Consider the following 25,416-nt stretch of genomic DNA (forward strand, 5'->3'; position numbering starts at 1 on the left):
AGACAGCAGACCACTTGTCTTGGGCGAGGAATTCCTCTTCTAACTTCCCTGGTTGTCCCTGTTGTGTTGCTGCCTGAGGTTTTACCCCTCCTCTGGAAGCAGTGAGGCTTGGCTTCCAGATCGGGTCTGGAAGATGGACAAGGACAATCCAGAGCCAAGAAGCAGCTGGAGGTCAGTTTGGAAGTTTGGGGTTGATGACAGGAGAAGGGATGAATGGGTACCCATGGGAGAGTTAATTTGGGGAGGTTGGAGAGGCTGGAAATGTATGGAGTGACTCTTCCTCATGCTGTAGAAAGAAAGAAACAAACCACTGCAGGAGCTAAACTGCTTAAATCTCAAAGAATGAATATGATCAAAACAATCTCTTCTGTTTCTCCTTTCCTGCAACTGTCTGCAGTGTCAGATGGTTTTCTGCTCATCTGATGCCTGCTGTTACCGGCTGGTTCAGTTCCGCCTGCTCAGGGATGGGCACTTTCCACCTCTGCAGCCCTCAGATCCTGCTGGCCCTTCCCTTTCAAAGCAGTGGGGAGTATCCCATCCCAGGAGGAGGCAGACACATGTAATTAAAGAGCTTCGAGAAAGGCAGATAGGGACAGAGAATGTGCCTATGTTTATGTATCACGAAAGGAGAATACTTATAGCCAAGTTGGTTAAAGATGGGCTGGATGGCGTGAGTGGAAAATTGCTTGGGCCACTGAACTCAGATTGGTGTCTGGTTGTTAGTGGTATCCATCTGGGATCAGCTTTTTGGGCCAGCTGTTTAACATTTTATTCGTGACTTGATGGGATGGAGCACACCACCAGCAAGTGTGTGGACAATACCAAATTTGGCATAGCAGTGAATACACTGGAGGGCAGCGCTGCTGTTCAGGGGGACCAAAATGGACTGGAGAAATGAGCTGAGAGGAGCCTCAGGAAGCTCAGTAAAGGCTAGCATGAGGGCCTGCCTCTGGGTGGAATAGCACCTTGCAGTGGTACAGGCTGGGAGCTGACTGCTTAATAAGCAGCTTTGCAAAAAAACCAAAAACTAACAAACCAAAAAAAACCTACCCCAAACCCCAACCTGTGGGGGTCCGGTGGACAAAAAGTTGCCCAGGAGCCAGTAGTGTGCCCAGGCAGCAAAGACTGGCAGCATCCTGGGCTGTGTTAGCAGGAGTGCAGCTGGCAGGGCAAAGGGAGGGATCCTGTCCCTCTGCCCAGCGCTTGTGAGACTGAGTGCTAGGTGGCTGGTTTGGGTTCCCCAGCACGAGGACAGTGGCATACAGGAGCAAGTCCAGTAAAGCCACTGAGGTGGCCAGGGCTGGAATGTGGGCCAGGCTCCTCTCAAAGGTGCACTGGGACAGGAAAAGGGGCAATGGTCACAAGTTGGAACATGAGAAATTCTGGCCAGATATAAGGGGGAAAGTTGCCATGAGGGTGGTCAAACTCTGGAACAAGATCCTGGAGAAGGGCTGACATCTCTGTTGTCAATGTTCAGGGCTTGCTGGACAGAGTCCTGAGCACCTTGCTTTCAGCAGAAGATTGTATTAGAGACCTCCAGAGGTCCCTTCCCACCTCTGTGGTTCTGCTCTGCAGCTGATGGTGTTAGTGTGAGACCAGCTTCTTCAACTGACAAGCACTAGCTTGTCATCCAGCTGTGAATCATTTAGTTGTTGAACTCTGTACCTGATTTCACTTTCCCAGTGCCCCTTCTTGGGAAGGATGCTTTATTTTTTTTATTACTCCAGACAGTTTTAGTGCTAAAATATTTCTTTAGATATTTTTTAAGCAAGGTGGCCTCTGGCTGCAATTAGTGTCCCATTGGAAGAACTGGCAGCATTATATAGCAACACTAAAGCAAATCATTCTACCTCATGGCATTATTACCTTGATCTGAAAATTTCCCCAGGCTGCAATTTGTCACTAATATTGCCTTCAGCTAAACTTATCCATACAAAAAAAAAAAAAAAAAAGAGTTAATAGAGCTGCAGTTCTGGAGTTGCCATCACCATTTTTTTGGGGATGAGTTATTGCTTAGCACATTTTATTGACCAAGCATGTAGAGTTCTTGGTCCTTGAAAAACGATGCAGTGGTTCATCACAGACTCCATAAATTGTTGGACTGTGTAGCAGCAATATCTTAGTCTCCTACACCATCAGAAAGGACAGTATCTCTGAAACACTATAGATACTGCACTGAAGTAGGAACTATGCTATGTGGCTTGACTGATATGAACGCTTGGTTGTGATTGCCAGTGACAGAAAAACCGATAGGGTGATACTGAGTTTCACTGCTGCTTTTGTGCTTTTGCTTGTTTTATGCTGTACTTAACATAATTTGAATGCTGTGACAGTGACAATGACAGTAACATACTATAATATAATTCCACCTGAGACAATGCAGCTGGAATTAATAAGCCAGAGAGACAAGGCTGAGGTGCTTTGTCATCAGTTGGCATTGGATAACTTTTTTTTGGTGGAAGTGCTAACAAACCCAGCGATAGGAGCAGGCTGCCCCAGCTCAGGTGATGCTTTGGACCAGCAGAGGGAGGCCAGGCAGGCTCTGTGGTCCCCTGCGGTGCTACGGAAAAGGTTGTACCAGCATCGTATCTTGTGTCTGTAAGCTGAATGATGAAATTCCCACTTATCAGCTGGGTCAGCTGAGGCTGATGTGTAGGGGCATGTGTGGTGTGAGAGGTGTGTCTGGTCTCCATATTCACATCAAAATACCCTGGTCATGCTGCCTCTCAACCTTCCTTGGGAGGAGACTTCAAAGAGTTGCTTACTTGCTGCCATTCTTTGATGGAGTCTGAAGGGGTCTCATTGGTCCAGCCTAGTGGATCTTAACTGGGGTATTGGGCCCTGAAGGAACAAAATAAGTCTTAGGAAACAATCTTAAGGTGAGGAACTTTAAAACTCATAACCCATCTCCTGAATTGTGCCTTGAAGCTAACAGTAGCCACTAGAGAGTGCAGAGCATCTTTGCTTGTGGAGTCATTACTGTTCTTTTCATTGAAAAGAGAAACCAGTTATCAGCTTCTAGCAGAAAAGGGACTTCAGGCTTGTTACTCTTCTCTTGTACCAAAATATGGCTATTGATGAAGGCTGAAACTGAAGTGCCCCAGAAGTGCCCCAGAGCTATGATGATCTTGTGATCCCTCACTGTTGTCCTCCGTTCACCGCTGCATCAAAAAGACACTTAACCCATCCAGAAAGTCAAGCAGAACAGGACCACTGCATTCTCCAGCCTCATGCTTGGTAAGGAAGCGAACTACAGTTAAATTCATATATTGCAATGGCTTTGGTCACAGCTGAACTGTTACTGGAAAGTTGAACTGAAATCTGTTTTTTAAAGGTGAGAATGCAGCTCAGATTGGGAAGAGACTGGTAGAGTTTTTTTTATAGCCTTGTAAAATTAAACTTTCTGTGCAATTGGCCCATAATGTTAACTCAGCTCTACTGGCAGGTATTTTTGGTTTTTTTAGATAGCCAGGAAGGAAAGGAAATAGAGTTATAAAATCAGCTGTTACTCATGCTTTGCAAGTGGTTTCAGATTTGTGATCCTTTTTAAATATGTTTGTCACTTAAAGGACTGTGTTAAGAGACTAGGAAGAGAAATGAATTGACATAAGGGAGACTGTAGCAGACTTTAGTAGTTTCTCTAGTCAGTAATGGATATTTTAAAATGTATGCAAATACCTGCACACATGATAAGCTATGATGACTTTTCAAAGAAGAGCTAGACTGGGAGAAATGGTATTCATATCAAGTTAGCAAGCTTAGACTAATCTGCATATCGAATAACTTTTCAAATTCATTGTTTAACTAACATGAACATCTGTGGTAATTCTGTGTGCTGTTGGGTCTCCAATAGTGGAAGCCATTCTTTTTGTGTTCCTTTTTCTGTCTTTGGGTGAGAGCTAGATTTTATGTAACACTTATAACCTTTTTTTTTTTTTGGTGCTTAGAGGTTGTGTTTCTGTAGCTGTGGATGCTGTACATGCCAGTCCTAGTCATGGTGTACATCTGATGATGCCTGGGGAGTGCAGGTGAAGCCATGCAGCTCCGTCCCTGATGAGCTGTCCCTTGAAGCTGAACTGAGGAAGCCCTGGATGTCACTGCTCATCCAGTCCTAGGTTAAGGATGACCTGGTCCTTACAGGCCAGTAGGCAAAGAAGGTGGCAGGGAGCTGGTAGGTGCCTGTGGGAAGGTCTGCATGAGGCAGGCAGTTCCCTTGAGCCTCCGAGCCCCTGTTCTTCCAGGGAGCAGATGGGGAGGGAGAAGGAGGCTCGGGAGCCTTACATGGCCTTTGGGACTGGCAGCCTGTGGTGTGCTCTGTTGAAAATAGATGAACCAATACGGAAAAGCACCCGCAGGAGGGTAAGACATCACTTGTGCACAAGTTGTGCTACATAGCCCTTTATTTTGAAGAGAAAGTACTGAAGCTCAAGGGAAGAAAAAAAAGCCAACCCCTTGGCTTAGTAGGTGTTTGCAATACAGACTGATTTTTTAAAAAAAAAGGCATTTCTTTAGCTTTGTATAAAGATAGTGGTTTTGCCTATTCATTGCCAAATGCAGGATAAGGATGTCAAGGAAGGACACAGTAGGTGGATATAATAAGCTGGTGGCAAGGATGGATGGGATAATTAAGGGGGGAAGGGTAAAACCTAAAAGGTTAGTTCCCCTGCTGAAGTTAGTAGTCAGAACACACACACAAAGGAAAGGAAATGCTCCTCTTATGACTAGCGCTTCTTCATGGTGTGGTAACATCCAGTGTGGAAACATAGAAACCTGTTCAGAAGTTCAGAATACTGTTCAGAAGTGTAGCATCAGTTCTGAATTCAGATGAGTATAAAAGCAAATTAGAAATTGCTTGTTCCTGTTGATTTCTATGTGTGGTTTTGTGGTCTGTTAAAAATGTAGGAAAGTGGGCAAGTATATGGAGGGGGGAAAAAAAAAAACCTCAGTATGGATAATGCTTTGTTCTGTGTATGGAAACAGTCTGAATAAAACCAGATGAATAATGGCCTTTTTTTTTTTTTTGACATCAGCTACATGGAGGTTCTGGTTGGCAGTATAATATGAACAGCTGTCAGGCAGTACTGTGATATAATTTGGTGCTTTTCTTTCAAATCCTCTGGCTGAGATTTCTCTAAAGTAAATTGTGATTTTTGGTACCTACTGGATGTGCTTTAACTGAGCATATATTGAGCTAAAGGTACTTAGTACTGCCTGAAAATTTGGCTCTTGAGGTATGCCGTTAGGCACCCAAAATCAGTGGTACTTTTAGGTAAGAAAATGTGTACCACTTCCATTCTCATTCACCTTGATCTTGGCTGTTAAAGTATAAAACTTGCACTTCAGTTGTCTTTTTCCTGATCTTTTTTCCCCTGTTTTAATATGTGCCATTTCCACAGGGAAGAATGCAAACTGGTCCATTCATTGACCCGTTCCTCTGCAAATTAATGTCGTTGTTAGTACATCCCAGTTCATTGCCTAGCAACGTGAGCGCTGTAGTACAATTTTTATGTGCCAAATGCCTCATTTTGTTTGCTTTAAATTCCATTTTCTTTCAGTTTCATTTTAAACAGCTGTTTTCTAAATCCCTCCACAAATAGCAATTATGTTTTATAATGATGATCTTTGTCACTTAAGTTTTTAACTAGTGGTTTGATTCCCTGCTCTCAGCAATGTAAAACTGAGATAGCTCAATTGAAGTTTGAGTCGTGGTGGTATAAAACTGGTGTTGGTGAGTAGAAAAGTCACATATTTTGGTTTAGGTGTTGGAGGTTTTGCACACATCCAGGCATCTGGAATTACACTCCTCTATCCAAAGCTGCTGGGTTTTGTATTTTATGTATTTTATCTTCTGCAGAAGATCCGTGTTTTCTCTTACAGTCTGCACCACAGGGGAAAAACAAAAAAAAGTGCCATTACAATTCCAAAAGCAATGATGGTCAGCAGATGCAGAAATACTTGCTTCCCCATCCCTACTAGTGGTTTGTTCAAGGTCCTTATGGGGTCCACAGCTGGTGGTGGGAGAAGTTCTGATCTACTTTTGTCATCCAGGAGCCTTTCTGATCCACCCGCCTTGCCACGGCTGGGCTGCATGCAGTCTTTCTCCTGCTCTGTCTCGCCCCTCAGCGCTATTTCACAGGCAAAGAAATGACTACTTGAGTAGATCTTTATTTGCCTTGTGGTTAGAGGCTGCTTATTGGTCCGTTGGTTTTAGCTCTTCAGCTGCTTGTACTTCACACTACTCCAGTGTGACTTTCTACTTTTCAGGCCTATTTATTTTCACTTCAGCCTTCAAGGGATATAGGGGAATGTCTTAAATCAGCTTTGCTTCTGGAAAAATTGCAATGTGGAACTGAATCTTGGAGCAATGAGTGTGTCCACCTACAGCGTTGTCTTTTGTCCCAGCCTCAGAGGTTTATGATATCAAGATTTTTCTCTGGTTTTTGGGTGAGGGAGGTCTCAAAACTTAGCCCTGCTAAAGTGCAATTTGGGCAGTATATGCCATTTAAAACCAAATATCATCCAGCTAACAGCTTGCCTGCTGAGAGGTGCTCGTTTGTCAAGATTTGCTTGTTTTTTTGGTAAGGGAGTTTTGTACTGGTTGAAGCTGTGTTGTAATTTCTTTCACCTGGTGCTTGGTTAGGTCTCTAAAGCCTTAATCCCAGTTATGGTTTAATTCTGGTAATGTAAATTATGTAACCTTTTCATGGGTGTTTACCCCTTTGTGTTTTTTGGAAGGAACTTCTCTGCTTTTCTTCTCTCCCACAGTTCTTAAATATTCAGTAGTAGTATTCAGATTACCAAAATTCAAGTCGAATAAAGCTATTTCCTAATAAGTAAATAAAAGTATGAAATAGTCTCTTGATACTTTCCCCATATAGGCTTTCATACGAAGCCAACCCTGTCTCGAGTCTTTAGTCATACTTTTGAGATCTTGGCATTTGGAGCGAATTTTGCAGTGGTCTGGAGTCCAGTGCAAGTTTTCTGTCTACAGTCACACATGAATAGGTCATGAATCAGCAGTATTTTGTCTCTGAGCCAAGAAACATAATTTATTGCTGAAAGACTGTTTTTTGTCTGTCTAACAATAGGATAATTTTCTGAATATTTAGGCAGAGCAATTTTTGATTAAAAATACTTTTGCCACTGATATGGTAGTTGAATTATGATCTGTGGACATCAGAGATTAAATACTTGTTGAGGGAGCTCTCTGGAACTGACACTGTGAAAAGGATGCATTATGCTGCAAATTATTAAATACTGATTTCTGTCACACTCTGCAGGCATCAATGAATTTAGCAATATGCTAGTAAATAATATGAAAAAGATTAATATCTCAAGAGAAAAGAGTAATTACAAATACGTTTAATGATTTTGGTGCAAGTTAGATTTGTGGATACCAAAGAGGACTCAGCTTTGGCCTCTTGTTGAGTAACCAAAACCACCTAGATGCTGTTGTCACCTAGGACTTCTGCAGCTGAAGTTCCCAAAGTTTCCCAAGGTCCAGGAAAAATGTAGTTTTCCGAGCCGCGTTGGATGCGGGACGTTTGGCTTTGGAGATCACAGCCACGTGTCAGAGGAAGCAAGGCTTGTTCTTTACAGAGTTTGATTTCTTCTGCATCGCTCTGAGGGTTCCTGGCAGCCTGCTCTGAGGCAGCTCAGTTAAGCACAGTTTAGCCTCTATAGCAAAGCTGTTGCTTGCAAGTCGTTTGCACCAGTGGTGATTTCTTTACAATGATTTTAGAGAAGTTGTTACTGCAAAGTGTTTGCTCTCAGCATTCATTATGGAATTTACTTCTCCACAGAGATTAGCAATTTGAATTTGTCATTACTTTTTCTCTGTGAGTATTTTAGAGCAGTAACTTCTTCCAGAAGAACGAAGGAAATGGATTTCATTGTCTTAATTCTGTATAGAGGGAAAGACAATTTTCATACGTTATCCCTAAGCATCACTTAGATATCCATGTAAGGCATATTTTTGACTTGCTGCTTCACTTTGTTCATGAGACAAAATTAATGCTCTTCTGCAGATGTTAGTCTTTAAATTTCATTAGGAGGCATGACAACATCTGGGTCCTTGGGTCAATGAAAATGAGCAGACAGTTTTAGGTGCAGCTTGTGAGTTTGTCTTAAATTTTGAGAGGTTTATGTAGCAGCAGAAGTGGAACTGCTCATTGCATATAAAGGCATCTCTGTGTGAATTGTTCTTGGTACTAAATGAATAAGGAGACGTACTGTATTTGGGGAGAATGCAGAGGTACAAGTCGGGCTTTGGTTTCCACAGTTGCAAATACAGCTGAAATGACTGTGACAAGTGACCTAAGAAAATGTATGCCATTGACATCAAAGTCACAAAATGAGTAGCTTAGTTAAAGAACCATAGATGTTCATGAGAAGCTTGAGTAAAGGATGAGGTTGGGGGAAATAAGCTGACTGATACGGATAGCTGTTCATTTGCTAAGTGCAGGTATGTCTAAGTGAAAGCCTGTCACTCCTGGGTCATGTGGAGACTGTCCTTGTGACCAAATTCACGGCATGCAGACATACAATCCGTTGTCCTGACCCTGCCTTGAACGTTTATTTGTTTTTTTTATGGCTTTTGCTAAGGTATCTCAAGGATATTTGTAGTACATTAGTTTTTATTGTGTTCTGCTTTATTCTCCAATAACATCAGAGTCTTGCAAGGCTCATATAAAGGATGGCAAAGGGTATTGGCATCCAGGAACAGTGCCTTCAGTCCCTTGGGCAGAAACTCAAATGTTGGCTATTGCAGGCTGCCTAACACTGTCATGGGCTGCTCCAGCGAGGTTGAAAACTGTCCTCCTAGGATGAGCACTGTAGTCATCCCATTACTGATTTATGGCTTACACAATCTAGCACACAGTTGCTGGCCTGATATTTCTGACAGTGGTAATACCTTAGTGAAAGCGAGAATGCAATAAATAGGTGAGTCAGATGAATGCTTTCAAATGAGCTGGTCAAGTTTGGCATGACAAATGGAGCAGTTTAAAAAAAGAAAAAGGGGTGGGGGGAGGGGGAACACACCCAAAAAAACCCCCAAAATGCAAAAGATCCTGAAAGACTTGAGACTAGGAGACAACTCAGGAAGCCTTGGCTGTTGTCAAGGTCAGTTAACTCTAACAGATCATTTTACAGGTTTGGTGAAGTTTCAGAACCATATTCTTTCAGTTGTGGTGTGAAAGCAAGTGGCATATGGCTTTTTTTTAACATTCAGGAGCTCCTCTAGTGAGACTAAAACTAAGCATGATGACTATGTTTTTACTAAGATTTTTTTTTTGAAGGCTTAGAATGAAAAGCTCCCCATTACAACCTTCAGCCCTCTCTAGCTGTCACAAGACATGTTCATAACTACAATCACATACAGCTCATGACCACATTACGAAGTTACTTTAAAATCAAGTAACTTAGCTGTTGCCTGAATATTTAATCAACTTTTTGGCTGGGTTATATTGCCAGCATCAGATCCCATAATGTAAGCCATTTGTGCTTTAGATACACCTATAAAAAGAGGCAGAAACCCATTGTTCCACCTTTCATATACTAGCTGAGCTTGAGACTAGCAGAGTCGTTAAATGTAATGCCAAGTGTCAGTTGTGCGAACAAATCAAATGCGTAATAATTGTATTTTGGATCCAGCAGTGTTTTGGAGCAAGCTGCTCATAATTTCTAGCAGTTACTCTTCCAAAGTGCGTTCCTTTCTTTGGTTTATTGTCAAGTTATATCTGCAGAATAAAACTGCAAAGTCAACTCATGCTTAGCAGTTCCTTAAATTATATGTTATGTAGTAAGTAACTAAACCCAACAAAGCTAGCAGAAGATAGTTACCTATATAAGGTGAGTTTAACTGGTGCTGATCTGGTCTTTATCATTCTCTTCGAGACCACATACTGTTTGTGTGTCATCTTAAAAAGTTGCTTTTGGCGTCAGATTGCTGTTAAAATTGTTCATTTCAAATATATGGCCAGTACTGAAATTGTTAAAGCTGGTAAGCTCTGATTTATACCTAATTTGTTCGTATATTCTTTCAAGAACTTTTGTTTTACTGATACATAAATATTTAGTCTTGAAATGTCTCTTTATACCTGTGTGCATACATGTGTTATGTATATATTTGTGAAAAATTTATAGTTTGTACAGCTAGAACATAACCTCTCTCAAGTGCTCTCAGGTAAAGGGAGTGATTCCTCATGCAGCAGATCAGACAACTTATAAAATACATAACATTTTTTCTTCCATGTTCTTCCATGCTATTTTGGAGCATCAGAGATCATCTCAGTTTGAGTGATCTGAATAAGGGATGAAACGTTTTGGGAGGAGGCAGAGAGGACTGGTGATAGTAGAGTTCTGAGTTTTCTCCAGGTGTGGGAGCAGCATGGGAAGGAGATAACATTGGGCTAGTAGAGGTACCTGTGTATCTTATCGAATGTGAGGAGACCCAGTCAAAGACCAACTGTGTAAGTTTTAGCTAAGAAGAGGCCGTACATGGCCTTGAAGAGAAGAAGGTGTTCAGACCTTACAGCCTTGATAAATAGGAGTGAATGGGTGGATTGAAAAAAATACTCTTGGCGAAACATAACTTATTTTGGTAGTCAAGAAGCGTAGAAGATTTAAAGGTGATCATGCATCTAGGCCTAATATATCAGAATTATGGCCCTTTGATCCCTAAAACCAATATGGAAACTCACATTTATGTATGTAAAAGCTGAGGGTATTTGTACGTTTGGGGTGAGGAGTTAATTGGTGATGCTGGGAAAAGTGATTCACGTGGTTTCCGCAGCTGGTTTTACAACATTCTTGTAAAGTAACCCACTGTTTTCCCGTGTACCACCAACACTCTTTTGTGTAATTTAGACCAAACACACATTTCATTTAGTTCACAAGTGACCAATGTTACCTGATTTTCTTTCCTTTGTCTCCTTTCCTCTAGCTATTACAGCTTCTGGAGTCTGAAACCATGCAACTAGAAGCCTTTCTGGAGTGGAAGCAACTGGAACCAGTTTATTGGCACTGGATGGTAATAAATCAAACTAATTTCAAAGGGTGCAGCTTTCTTGCCTCTAACAAATAGCTGACCGCTTCCAAAGACCCCTTCCTACAACAATAAATACTGCAAACCAACTGTTCAACAGCACTTGAGAAGGGAAAAAAGCCTTTGGTAAAGTAAGGAGTGTTTTCTTGCTTCTCCGTCATCCCTCTGTTTTTCTTGAGTAAGACTCACCCAGCTAAGCTGAGGAATTGCAGGGCAGAGTGGCAGAATTTCATACAGTTAACACAAATGAAAATGTCTGATCTTCATCTCTTTAATGTTTTTTAAACGCGGCAATTGTACATTTTGTTAAAATTAAATGGCTTTTCAGAAGAGGGCCTCTAAGCTTTATTGCGGACTTGAGAACAACTAAATTTGCAAGCAGCTGATATTGAAAGCAACTTTACTTTTCCCAGCCAAATAATGTGTTGAAATTGCTGATTTCCCCTTGAACTGTGTTGAATGATCATAAGAAAATCAATAAGCCTTTCTCTCTGCATCTTACCATTTCTCAAGCGCGTGTAAACATTACCATCCATCTCGCTTCTCTCTACAACTTTTGCCCATTCACTGTTGCTGAAAATAATTTAGAGCACCACATTAATTGTATGAGTTTACAAAATCTTGAGAATCAGTGACCTGACTGTTAATTGCCCATATACCTTGTTCTACACTAAAAGCAAGGCAAAGGAGTGTAAAATTATGTCACCTGTCTTGAAGAATACTTCCAGTGCAAAGCCATTTGGATTGCAATTAGTTATACAATGGTTTTTGCTTTACATGTCTACTATCATAGGGTTGTTTGGAAAGCATCAGCACTAGCAGAAGCCTGGCTCCAAATCTGCAAAATGTAACTGCAAACATTACAGCAAAACCTTTGCCTCTGACATGTTGAATGGTGAGGGGAGTATTGTGTTAGTGTGCTTCCTGGAGTTATGTCCTAAATAAATACTTGCAAAAAAAAATCTGATCAGCACATCTTTTTAATCTGTTCAAAAGGCTGGATGGCGGATTTGCCTTTTTCTTTTGTTTTGCTGATGATGGTGGTTGTTCCCTGATGCTGTAGGATGTAAGGGAATGAGAGGATACATTTCTCTCTCTACTTAACCTATGTTTTGAATTGCTGATGTGATGGATGGGATTATTCTTGCATAGCTACTGCCAGGTCTTCCTCAAGGTTGTGGGCAGGAGCATGACAGACCCTGACATAACTACATAACTACAGCAGTAATGTTGCTTTAAAATCCTATCATTTAATTAATTTCAAATTAAAAACCCAACCAACACACACACACCAAAAAAAAAAAGGAAAATACCTCCAACAAAAAAACAGAAAAGCTTTGTTTTATTTCCATGCAGTTTGTTAGCCCGTTAGTGCCCAGAGCATGTTGGTATTGTCATGAGCTGGGGCTTTGGTCAGCATGAGCTGCTGGCCCCAGCACAGCATTGTGCCAACTTGCAGTGCTGATGCTCACTGAGAAAGGAGGTTTTGTAGAGTGTCTTTTGCCATTCTTAGCTATCTTACAATATTTTTTTCTTGTATGAGCCTAAAAATCTCTTGCTGTGAATTAAGCCAGAGTTTTTAACCTACCTGCAGAGAAGAGAGAGAAAGAGGGGAAAAAAATTCCCGTCCTCTTCATAGCAATCTTTCATATAAGTGAAGGCTGTTAGCATGTCACTGCCTTCCCAGTCCAGCTGCTAGCCTAAACAAAATTGGTTCTCCTAATGTCCCCTTGTAGGCCATTCCCTCAAACTTCTGATGGTTGTTGTTGCTCTCATGTGGGATTTTCCTTCCCATTTGTCTGTGTTTAACTTCAGGCACCTCACCTGTACGCTAGTGTTAGCGGTCAGCGCTCTTCTATCACAGTGACTTGTGTTTATACTTTCTAAAATGGTACTTGACTTTAACAGTATGACATTGGTGACTTCTGTTTTTTTGGCATCTCTTCCAGCAATGTTGCTGCTGAGCCAGTAATTATGCATTTGGTTTTTCCTTGCCTGTGTGTAGACTGTGCTGCTCAACTATGGAATTTCCTCTCACTGTTTTCAAATTCTCCAATTTTGAAAGATAATTTTGAATGCAAATTATGTCCTTAAAAGAGATTATGACCTTTCCTATTTAATGTCTTTTTTGATAACAGTATGGAAATAAATATCTAATACTCTTTGAGTGAGGAGGCCTGGATCCTTTAGTTATGCTCTGCAACCCTGGCTTGAAAACTCTGTGTTTCTACATAATCTGTGTACCACGGTGTATTGGTACATGCATTTCAAGGACTCTGAAGTTATTTGGTATTTTTTCTGAGTATTTCAAATACCAGTTGCTATCTCTGAAGGCAGTTGCAGAATTAATTCCAGAACCGGCCAGGTGGTCATGGTCAAGCAGAGCTGACAGGGCTCCTGACCAGCCTGGAGCAGGGAACTGTACAAGTTGAGGAACCCCAACAGTTTTACATGGGCACAAGTGATCCCATGGGTGTCACAACTTACTGTGCCACATAGCAGATGGGCTCTCCTGAACAGCTTAAGGATCAGTCTCCATCCTGGTCATCACTTTGTTACAAAAAGCCATAGAAGTACATCCAACCTTGGAGTTCGAGGGGAAGGGGCATACCTAGGGCTTCTGCAATACTGGTGATCTCTGTCCTATGAGTGTTACGTTATGCTTTAGTGCAGTGGAGAGTAGCTCACGGTATGCAGTGCTTTCTAAACTAAGCTAGGTCAGTAACATGAGTTTTCTGTTAATTTAGAAATATGTTGTAGTGAACTGAGGAGGTTATCTCTTAAAATAACTCTGAAATTCTGGAGCAACTGTATACTGAGATGGCAGCAGTGAATTCCTAGTAGTTATGAATTACCAGGAAGATGTTGGGGGGAGATGACCTATTTTAGCTCCTTCTGAAAAGTAACTTTTACTGTTTTTCCTTTAGGAAACTGTGTTAGATAATATGGCTGAAGAGGGAAATATATGCGAGTCCCAGGATGCTCACGTGGAGAAAAATGGGCTGCCAAAAGTGACCTCAGGCTGCCCCTGGGCCGACAGTCTGACTGGGCAAATTGACGGACTATCCAGAGATCTAATGACTCTCCGTGATCGACTGCATGAGCTTGTAACTCACCGAAAGGCTGCATGGTGTGAGAAGGTAAGGCTTTGGGTGGCGTTATTGATCATTAGAGACTTCTAAGATCCCATGTCTTTTAGCTGTCTTGCAACGGCCCATCCTAGGGCAGCCTCCCTGTTGCTGCTCTGTGTCAGCCTTGCTGCAATCTTGATGTCAGTTACTTGTCTGTTTATGCCCACAGCATGCCAGGTGCTCTTTCAAACACAAAGTAGGCATCTGTCCCAGAGAGACAGCATGCTAAAACAAAATAAGTGTTCTTTTGGAAGGGAAGGCATCAAAGGATAGGGGTTGCAGAGGAGAGAAGAGAACAGGAGGAAATCATGGCAGCCCCCGGAGGGGATAGAGGCAGCAGGTTGAAAGCATCAGTAATGGTTATAGTGAGAAAAATAAAGATAGGTATTTGCAGGGAAAGGAGGGTGGGAGAGGCCAGAGCTTGTCATCTTTCACTGAGTTAGTAGTCTTTGAAATGCCTGGTGGGGGAAGGAATAAGAAGGATTTGAAACCTGTGAAGTGAGAGAAGGGACTAAGCACAAGATTTGGTGGAAGAACAGACTGGCTGTGGGAGGCTGGCTGCGGAGGAGAGCAGGTGATATGAAGGAAGTGTACATGGTATTCGCTGACATAGGGATGGGGAGACACTGGGAAGCACCTGAAGGCAGTGGTGGGGCATGAATAAAGGAGCTGTTAATGTAGATGTAGAAGGTGAATCTGAATATTAACATGCTATCAGAAGGAGAAGATAGGATGAAGATGCAGACATAAAAACTAGTCATTTTTTTCAGGCATCAAGAGGAAAAAAAGGATACCAGAGAATCTATGAAACTCCTAGAAGCGAAGGAAACAGTTGAGGCAGAATGAGTAGTAACAAAAACTCTGTATCATTGTTTTGTGTCTGTGTTAACTCAGGAGAAGGGGTTTTTGTGCTTGTGGTTGGTTGGTTGTTTTTTTAGATTGAGGTGTTGGTAGACAGGATTATAGATCAGCTGACAAAATTAAAAGTATCAGGTTGTCAGATCAAGAGGTATTTACCCAAGAGTTAAAAGGGTCTGGCATGGAAAAAGTGTGTGGAGAGCTAATCACACTCTCTTCCACGGTAACAACAAGAAACCAGTTAGGATCAGTTGGATAGGGACAGGCACAAGGAGCTGCTGCTTGATGCAGAATGTGGAACTTCTTCCCACAGGGCACTGTGGATATCAACAGTGTGCATGGACTCGAAATCTGTCGGACATGTTCTTGGAAGATTAAATCAATCAAAGACTTTTAAATATACAGATACAAATTACAAGCTTAGGAAGTTGTAGGAGTACAAATGATTGCAGACTAGGGGAATGTTCTGAGGAAGTATCTTCATATATTTGCCTTTGTCTTAGTCTTCTGTAGGCACTTGCTGTCGATCACTGTCAGTGATAGGGTACTGGACTAGGCAGGTCTCTAGCGTCATCAGATTTGGTTCCTTTTCTGGCAAAACGGACGTGACTGTTGCAGGACAACTCAGACCTTGAATTCTAAAAATAAATTTCCAATGCATGATTTCCAAAGCAAGATATGCCCTGACTTCTCTTATATGTAACAATATGTATGCTGTTAATATTATATAAAATCACACAGTAATCTTTTTAATGCTTAAATTTGGAAATTAAGTCCAAAAAGATTAACCGATGAGTTCTTCATTGTACTTTGAAATAGATGCACTGATTGCATTTGAAGGATGGTTGGTCAAGTTCCAGCGTTTCTGAGATTTGGTGAATGTTACATGAGTTTGACTGTGGGAAACAAATGGAGTGCATCTTAGTGTGCTGTTAAAAGGATGGTTTATCACAAGTGCCGCCTCTTCTACATGTCCTGGAACAGAATTATTTTGTAATGCTACACGACAACATTTTTTGGGATGCTGGGGGTCAGATGACTCTCCATCAATCCTCTTTATATCAACCCTTCCTTTGAACAGCATTGCTGCTTATGTGATGCTTTCTGCCTGTAGTCTGTCTTTTTTCCCTTTTTTCCCCACAGTCAGGATGCTTGCTGAATGCAGGCTCTTCTGTCAATTGTATGTTTGTGCCTCCTTCAGTATTTTCCCTGGAGAAATAAGCTTATCAAATCTTTCCTTCTATATTATTTTTTTAGTCAAACAAAGAAAAGATAGAGCAGTAGCTAAAGTGGTCATTATCTCTAACTTTGTATCTAGCGATACTGAGACATCTGGAAATTATCTTGGCTCTCACAAGCACGCCCGGCTGAGGGACAGTACAGTTTATTATAGCTCTTGTGCCCACTACCTTGTACATCACAAAAAATGTGATAATCTACAGAGTAATTATGTCTGTTGTTACCAGTAGACCTGATGTCTGTGCCAGGCAACTGAGTAGAAACTGTTCTGAACAAAAGAATTGAGGACACATGATTAAATGTGATATACTGCGGAAGAGACAGCACAGTTTTTGCAGAGAGGAATCATGAATCTAAAATCTGTCGGAGCTCTTTGAAGGGACCACTGAGCATGTGGGCAAGGGAAGTTGGATTGGCGTAGTTTAATTGCATTTACAAATGGCATTTGATAAAGTCAAAGATTCCCAACAAAACCAAACTGCCCATGTGGCTGGCTCTTTCACCCTTGAGCAAACAGCAGGGCAGGAAGCGGAGAGGAGGCAGCTGTGATGGGTTTGCAGAGGTGGTCACCGGTGGAGCCGCACGGCCCCGTGTTGCTAAGTGTGTGGGTAACTGTTCTGGAAAGGGAGGTGGAGAGTGAGGTGCCCAGGTGGAGAGGTGAGACTAAATCCCTGAGAGCACGTGAAGGACAATGGCAAAGGATTGTTGAGGGTCCTTGTACCGAGTAGTGAAGTGGTAAAATGTCAGATAAAATTGCATGGAGATGGATCTGAAGGGTGAATCATAATTTTACATGTGTTTTTTCTGATCTGACTGTCACGGCACGTGAATGTGCTCTTGGGCTTATAACAATAGTTCTGTGGTGGTGTCAGTGGTCAGAAATAGTAAACCGAATCCTAAGGATTGTTAGGAAAGCAGAAGAAAGCAAAACTGAATATATTCCTATCCGTTCCTTGAATGCTGTGTGCAGTTCTGGTCCCAGTCATAACTTAAAAAAAAAAAGTGGGTGAGCTGAAAAGGCACAGGGAGGGGAAGCGGTGGTGACCCAAGTTATGAAAGGGTTTCTCTGCGAGGAATTTTTCCTAGTGCAAGGAGCCCTAGCCTAGGTGAGGAGAGAATGAAGAGAGGTACCGCACTGGAGCGGGAGGAAATGTTTTTTTCTGTTGTTCCTTGGTTTTTATGATGGGTGAACCTAGAGGGAATTACTGGACAAATTAATGGAAAAGAAAAATCATTGTTAAGCAAGGAATATGGAAAGTATTTTCTCGTCAGGAAAATCCTTCAACTGCAAACTACTGGAGTTTAGGAAGTTGTATCTTCCAGTGAGGTATTATTACATATTTGTCTAGTCCTATACTTATTCCCTAGCTATTTGCTATTGAAGGCTATTGGAGACAGTGCTGGGTTAGATGGAGCTTTGATATAACAAGGTACATCCAGTTTTGAGCATCACAATTCGGGAGAGAAATTGGGGACAGTCCAAAAGAGAAAAATTAAAATAATCGTTAAGTCTGAAACATAAGGTCTTTGTGTTAAAAATTGAAAGACTGATGTAAGGTATATGATTCTCTGAATATGAAGAAGTTTTCTGTAGGGGAAAGATTATTTTTTTTTTCCCCATGTCCTCAGTGAATGGGACAAGAATATATGTAAATTGCAACACAGAGATTCTAATTAGATACCAAGGAAAAAGATTCCTAATGCCCAGGGCAGAGAAACATTGCAGTAGGTTGCCTGGTGAGCTGTGAAGTCTCCATTCTTGGATCCTGCACCAAGCAGGTTATGCAAATATGTCAGGGGTGGCTGAAGAGGAGTTGGACCTGCTCTAAGACTGTGGATTGGACTTGAACACCTTTGGAAGTCTCTTTCACTTATGCAAGCCTGTGATTTATTCATTTATTTATTTTGGATTATGTAGAGGTATTTCAGGTGTTTTAGTCATTGCTATGCCGCAATGTCTGGTTTGCACCACTAAACACAACTGCTTATTATTCAGGATGGTGTTTCAGGGGCAGTGTGTCTATTTGTTGCAAGTTTGAACATTTGCACATTGGGATTCCTAAATCTTTTAAAATTATGGAACTTCTTTTCCTTACATTATTTTGTTTGTTTCCTTACATTATTTTGTTTGTTTCCTTACATTATTTTGTTTGTTTCCTTGTTTCCTTGTTTTCCTTTGTCTGTTTCTGCCAGCCTCCAGCTCTTTCTTTGGATATGTGCTTGGAATGACCCTGAAACCATTTCCCCTTTCAAGGGACATTCACTAGAAGACATCTGGATGTTGCCATGGGATTTGGGTGATTTGTGAAACCCTGATTAATATGACATTTTAACTGATAGCCATCTCTAGGCAGTAATGTGTTCAGTATCTTGGAGGAGAAGAGGCATATGACAGAGGTGTGATCTGAATATATGGGGCTTTCTTATTGTTAGCTTTGTTCTTTTCCATGCAGTCCAGGGCAAATAATCGTCATTTCTTTGGTGACATTTAGGGGATTTGTAAATGATCAAAAAGTTGAGTGAAATGGTTAAGCTTTAAAAATGTTTCTCTTCTTAGAAACAAACTTAACTGCAAAAGATGAAATCTCCTAATTCCAGAAGAGAACTTGTTTGTTTGCTTTTTCCTTTCTGAATATTTCATGTTATCTACTCTATTTGAGAGGGGGATTTGATTTCTGTCTGTGTTAAAGATTTGGCATACACAAGCTGGAGTGCAGAGTATTTGTTCCAAATGGTGATTGTTTCAGTTTTCATCACATAAATGCTCACACCATACTGAGCTTTTGTTGAAATTTGGGATATTGTATCTTGGGATCCTCTGTGTTCATTAGCATTTAAAAGCAAGTCAGACTCCTCTGAGATGGTGATGTGATGGGATGGAGCTTGCTCATGCATACACATCTGAAACACGGCCCAGAAAGACTTAGAGCCATTAATCCAAGTTTGAACATGCTCTTTCCACACTAGAGTCCTCTCCAGAAATGCTGATGGCTGTGATTGCATGCTTGGCTCACATTGTGCCTGAGTACCAAGAGTTGAGACTTAGGAGGCTGTGATCCCTGGCCCATACCAGAGTTCCGTAATGACAGCGGAAGAGCACACTGAAACCTACGTTTTGTCTGTGTTTCTGTATTTTTCTTCTGATCGGTCACCTCCTCTTCCATTCAGTAACCCCCAACCTCCCCAAACTGTTGCACCCGCAGCCTTGATAGGGGTGGGAGAATGCAGGGCTGCCCGTTTCAGCAGTGATGCCCTTTGGATTCATAGTGTGTTGGGAGGGGGCTGTATGGGAGAGGGATGTTTTATTTTCTGTCGCTGGGGAGAAGGGAGGTGCGGGGCTGGTCAGTGGTGGTGGCAGGAATGACCTGGGACGCTCCATCAAGTGGGGATGGCAGGGGCTGAAATGCGGAGATGCTTTCCCTCCATCCCAAGAGTCCTGTGATTCACTTAAACTTTTTGCTATTGCCAACTCATCACAGCACGGTGCTGGAGACCTTGTAGAGTCTAATAAAAGGAGATTTTTTTCCCAAATATCTTACATTTATAAAAGACTGAATGGTTTTTGATGCACTTTGATTTAAGGCTTCACTATTTGAAGTAGGGAAGCAGCTCCAGAGGCTGATGCTGAAACATAGTCCTGCATCCTTCTGGTTTTGGATGGGTTGTTTTTTTTTCTTACCGAGATTGAGTTGAATTTTATCTACTCAAGTGCACTTCCAAAGTTTTTCTGTAAGCCTCATAATGAATTGGAGGGGGGGATGAGGAGCTGTGAGTACCTTAGTAGCCACTGCCAGTGCTTGGTAGCTGTGCTGTGTGTGCAGCTAACCTGCATGAAAATAAAGGCATGTGCATTGTATGTATGTAGATGAGGGAAATAAAGTCTTTTTTTTCTACCATGTGAATGGTGAGGGGCGACAGTGGGGATTGGACTGGCTCCTGGTGTGCTGCGTTCCCTCCTCCACCAGTGTGGGACCGGATTGTGTTTCTGCTGCCTTAAACCCAGGGCTTTTGGCAAAGGGAGAGCGGAGCTCTTGGTGGAGAACTCTCTGAAGGCTTGTCAAAAGCTCTATTTTTTTTCAAGCAAACTGTTCACATTTCATCTTTGCTGTTTATTCTAGTTCTCTGGGCTTTCAGCTAATATGAAGATGTTAATATAGCGAATAGTTAATTATCCAAGCTGTCTGGGGTGCAGGAAGAGGAGGAGCAGTAGGGAATGGTTCAGTGGCGGCGTATTTCCTCAGTCAGCACATTCCCTTCCCCTGCCCCTTCCCCAGTCCCAGAGCATTTCTGTGTTCCACTCTGTGTTCGCAAACCTCCATCTGGAGCAGCAAGCAGCTGTCAGTGGAGCTTTTCATGCAAAAAGAAATTGAAGAACTAGCAAGGCCACAAGAGCAGCTTTTGGAAATGCATGGTTCGCTGGGCCCAGATGCCTGGGTAGGAGGAGGAAACCCAAAGAGATCAACAGAAACATTCATCAAAGGGAGCAATGGAGGACATGGACAGGAGGATGGCAAGGAGGGACAAGGCTAATGGCTTTTATGTGTAGTTATTATTTAGTAAAATGTAGGATTAAATTTGCTGCTGATGGAACTGCCATGGTATTAGCAGATTTAGGTTATTAGAAAGCACGGATCTGCTGTAAACAGTAGGAAGTAAGGTCCTAATGTTTGTGTTCACTTTTTACTCGTGTCTTTTCTTGCATTGGTTTATTTGTCACTCATCGATATTCCTAGCAGGAGATCTGAGGCTGACTTGCTTCTGGTGAGTGCCAGTGGAGACTGCTGTGGAAATCTAAGTGATTGTTCCTGGAGGGCAGTGTGCTCTCTGTGTAGGAGGGAGGAAAGAAGCCGTCCCTGTGCATCAGTTCTTCTCATAACAGCAAGATCTAACATTTGTGTTAGACCTGAAGCCCCTAGTTAGTCTGGTTTAAGGCTGGCATGCATGTGGAAAGTTACTGCAGATAAGCAGAGCTGGGAGACTTTTGAAAGAAACTTGCTCACTTCTGAGAACTCTGTTCAGGTTGGTCAGATTTGAATAGTCAATATTAAGCTTGCAGCCTACAAAGAGATGAAAAAGATAAGTATGTATTCTTCATTTGCAGATGTAACTTGCTGTGCAGATTGCTGAATGAGTGCTGAACTGTGGGAGAGACAGAGAGACTCTATGTACCAGTTGCTAAATCAGCAAACTGATTTCAAACAGACACAAAAACTGTAACTGAAATTACCCAGCCTGACATTTTTCATGGGGCTTATATATTCTAAAAGACTCCAGCTCCTTAGGGAAGAGAGAAACATTAAAAACTTGAGTGCTGTCTTCTATTTTGTGTGCGCAACTCTGGGGTTTGAAGTAAGCGTGGGTGAAAGTTTTTCTTGCTTCCCAAAAGATGCTGTTTTCCCTTTTATTTGCTGAAATGCAGAGTGTTTGCTCAGGTGACAGGATCAGTGAAAGTATAATCAATAACCAGTGTTGATATTTTACTCGTATTATTTGCCAAGATGTTGGATACTGACCAAGGCAGTGAAACATGTAGTAAATGCAGCTGAAGAATTACACTCCAATAAATTTTAGATGAGCTTTATTTAACAATAAACTGTAAAAAAAACCCCAAAACATTCCAATGAGAGAACATGTTTTGTAGCCACTGTAAATGTTTTAGTGCATTTTTAAGAAATAAGTGTAGTACTTATGTTCTCACAGTTAAAACACACAACAAAACATGGACAAAGACTAGGAATGCCTGTAGGGCTCAGATTCATAAGGTATATAAGATCTCAGGTAGTATCACCACCTTTATCTTTTGAATGTGAAAAGCTTGGAGCTTGATGGGTGGGGATTTGAGGTACCTGAGACCACAAGGTTGCTGGATTTTGAGACTCTTGTGAGAGAGTACTGAGCCACTGTGACAAATGTCGTCCTCCTCAAGGGCGTCCTCTTGGGGACGTAGCTAATTCTGGCTGACAGAGGCCGTATTAAACACCATAGCCCTTGGCTGTGTTTTAGAGCAGCTCTATGTGAAGCACTGTTAGTGTGTTTTACTGAACCCTGCAGAGTGGGTTTTGGGGACAGTAACTTCCAGGAGGTATCTGGTTTGCTTTACAGCTCCGAGCAGGCTGTTGGGATGGGTTCCTCCTCTGCAAGCAGGAGTTAGAAGTGTTGCATACTTTGCAGGATTGCTTGGTGCTTAGATGAGTTAATAGAGGTGCTTTTGGAAGGACTGTTTGCGTTCATGCATTCAAAGCTTAACTTTAAGTTTCCTTTGTTCTTAAAACTTTGGCCTTGTTCTTTCAGTCTTCTGCCCTGAAATTGAAGGTACTCGATCATAAGAGGAAAAAGTATCCAACTGATTTCTGTGTCTTTGTCCCTTGTGTTTGTAGAAGATCTGACATAAAAGTAAATCTGTAATTTAATATTGTCACATCTCTTCTTCCCAGCCAGAAATGCATGTAAATAAAGCTTTACTACACTTCTGAGCTCAGAATTCACTACTTTTAGCTCTTCATCTTACCAGCTGTTTGATTTTTCCCTTTGCAGGCTAGCTGTAGGGCCTGGCCTTTGACTGCTACAAGAGCCATGGTGGCTGCTCAAGCAGCTTCACATCCACCTAGAGCTTCTACTCGCCATCAAAACTGTGAGCTAATAAGAGAAACTGCTGAATGCATTCTAAAAGTAGCGACTTTGGAAAATGTCTGCTTTTTCACTGAAACTCTGAAAATGTTTTATGTAGACAAATCCCTAGCTGGCAGTTAAACTTCATTTGCCTCATGTGGTGGTTGTGGATAGGCTGGGTTCCTGGAGCGACCCTTGCTGCTCTGGCTGCACTGCTCCTGCCTCCCCCAAAAGCAGAGAGAAGAGCTGCAGGGCTGGGTGCTGGTGGAGGTTCTGCAGCAGTCGTGCAAAGCCCCTGGAGGGGACAAGGGAGTGTGTGCCAACTGAAAATCAAGCTGGTTTGGGCGTGAACAAACTCCCTAAAAGTTGTGGGGCTTTGGATTTTTTTTCCATTTTCCTTGTAATTTTTGCATAAGACCAACCCTTTTCTGAAAATTGGTATGCCTAGGTGGTAATACCTTCATCTCATCTCTGTATTTCAGGAGTGGTTTGTATAAACGTTCTTTTTTTGGCCGTGTATACGGGGACTACATTGCTTGAATTTGTTTCCCATCCTGTTCTCCCAAAGCAGGATACTATAGAGAAGTGCAATTCAGAAGCAGCACTCTTGTTCCTAAGTGGCTACTTTCATGTTGCACAGAGATAAAGCTCTGCCTAAAACAAAGTGGGGCCCTCCAAGCCTCTGCAAGTCACTTAGATCTGAGATGATATCTCATATCATCAGTGTTTGTCTCTGCTGCCCAAGATAAAAGTTTGGAAGAACAAATTGAAAAATAAGTGAGCAACTTATTATATGAAGCAATGCTTGTCTGTTGCCTTCTTTTGCAATTTGTAGTTGTCAGGGTCTTTTTCAAAGTAGCACTGCAGCCTTTTTGCAAGTGTCTAAATTACTTACACTGACATACTCTTGTTTTCATATCATATCTTCTCAGTATGTGCCTATTACTACGTTAATTTGTGTGATCTTCTAATTGAATTAAAGGATTTTGAAAAGTCTGGAGATAAAACTGTAGTTAAAAAGAAATGCATTATAAAAGGCTGGGCTGTTGGAATGGATTTTTTTATAACTGTAAAATGCTGAAGATTTAAAATTTGGAGAAGGAAACAGGTCTTTATCTCTTATTCCCTTATTCATGTGGTGTGCATTCGGAATTGCGTGGCATATGGGACTTTCACAAGTCTGAACTGTGTCTCCTTGTGGTTGATGGTAAAGAATGTGCAAGTTTGATGCTCCTGCCTGGAACTTTCCCACTTTCCCGAGAGCAGTGGGTGGCAGGCTTGTATATCTTCTCAGGAAGTAGCTGAAGAGGTTTCAGTGAGCTCCTGGCTCCGGAGCACAGAGATTCTGGCCATCTTGTTGTATGCTTGTGCTAATGCTTCATGTCTGCTCTTTTTGTGCTGGCATCCTTTTTAGCTGAACAGAGGTGATGCAGAAATTGCTGATTTCTTTGGAGACCATTTATTATTTTAAGATTTGTCCCTGACGGGTTCTGCCCACAGAGTTACTGCAATAGAATAATCACATTACACTTTTGACTCCCATTTTTTTCTTTTTTGAGTTCAGTTGTTCTCCTTAAAAGTTAACCACTGGAAAAGCAAATTACTCATGCCAGAAATGTCCTTACAACAGGAAACTTTTTTGTAGCTTGATGGAAGAGGGATGTATCTCATGGGGCTTTCAGCATAGCTTGCCTTCGATCTGGGCTGTTTGCCTCAGGTATGTCCTTTAGCAATCCAACCCAAAGGCTGTCCTTGAAGCAACTGCCTCTTTGTGCATCGCTTCAAGGGTAGGATCCAGTGCGTTTCCGTCACTGGAGGAGAGCTCGGTGAAGCCCTTACTGTAAGCAAGTCTGCTCACATGGGCTCACTGTACACAGTTAGAGTTCAGTTGCTTTTAGGCCTAAAAGGATTAATTTTCTTCTTGCTTTTCCTGTGATAGATATTTGTAGGCTCAACAAACAGGCAATGCTCTTATCAGTCATGTGCTTTTGTGTTTCGTATTGGTATTTGAAAGTATGCTTTGCCTTTTTCTGGTAAAGACCCTGAAAAATCTTAATGTTGTTCTTTTCCTGTTTTCTTAATCTTATATCCTTTTCCTTTATTTTAAGCTAAACTGACTTTTCTGACTCCTATCAATGTATTTAGATACATGAGTCTAAATACAGACCCATTTGATTATCTTAAAAAAAAAAAGGGCAGAAAAAACCTCCCAAACGAAACAAAACCAACAAAAATATGGTATCCATTAAGACAAGATCAGAATCAGGTCACTCCTCTTTATGAAATTCTCATTCAAATGCTTTAATTAACTTCTAACTTTCCATTACTGTGCTTCCTCACTGTCTAAAAGCTTTCCATTGGAGAACAACGTGGATGCTGTTCTGAAGGCCTACAAAGTGCTTTACAGTATTCAACGTACAATAAAAAAAAGCACACAATAGCAGTGCTGTGCCAGACTGTGGTAACTGTTCTCATTGGATGCATCTATGTGTGTTCTCGGTATTAAAAACTATATTTTTAGTTTCTCCTCAG

General features: G+C 41.7%; 1 protein-coding gene across 5 annotated transcripts in view; it reads left to right on the plus strand.

The window, feature by feature from the left end:
- TEDC1 (tubulin epsilon and delta complex 1) overlaps positions 1-25,416 on the plus strand; it is an 86,320-nt gene that overhangs the window by 38,650 nt on the left and 22,254 nt on the right. For 4 of the 5 annotated variants that reach the window (XR_008578113.1, XM_054834185.1, XM_054834181.1 and 1 more), the window contains 2 exons: positions 10,946-11,032; positions 13,975-14,187. Coding sequence is in view for 4 of the 5 variants with exons in the window: in XM_054834185.1 (XP_054690160.1) it covers positions 10,946-11,032; positions 13,975-14,187 (300 nt within the window). In the remaining variant the exon portion in view is untranslated. Of the gene's footprint in view, positions 1-10,945; positions 11,033-13,974; positions 14,188-22,809; positions 25,201-25,416 lie in introns of those variants that run through there. The other variant, XM_054834182.1, reaches the window with a different exon arrangement.

This window comes from Grus americana, chromosome 8 (genome assembly GCF_028858705.1).
Source record: "Grus americana isolate bGruAme1 chromosome 8, bGruAme1.mat, whole genome shotgun sequence".
In the NCBI taxonomy this organism is placed as follows: Eukaryota; Metazoa; Chordata; class Aves; order Gruiformes; family Gruidae; genus Grus; species Grus americana.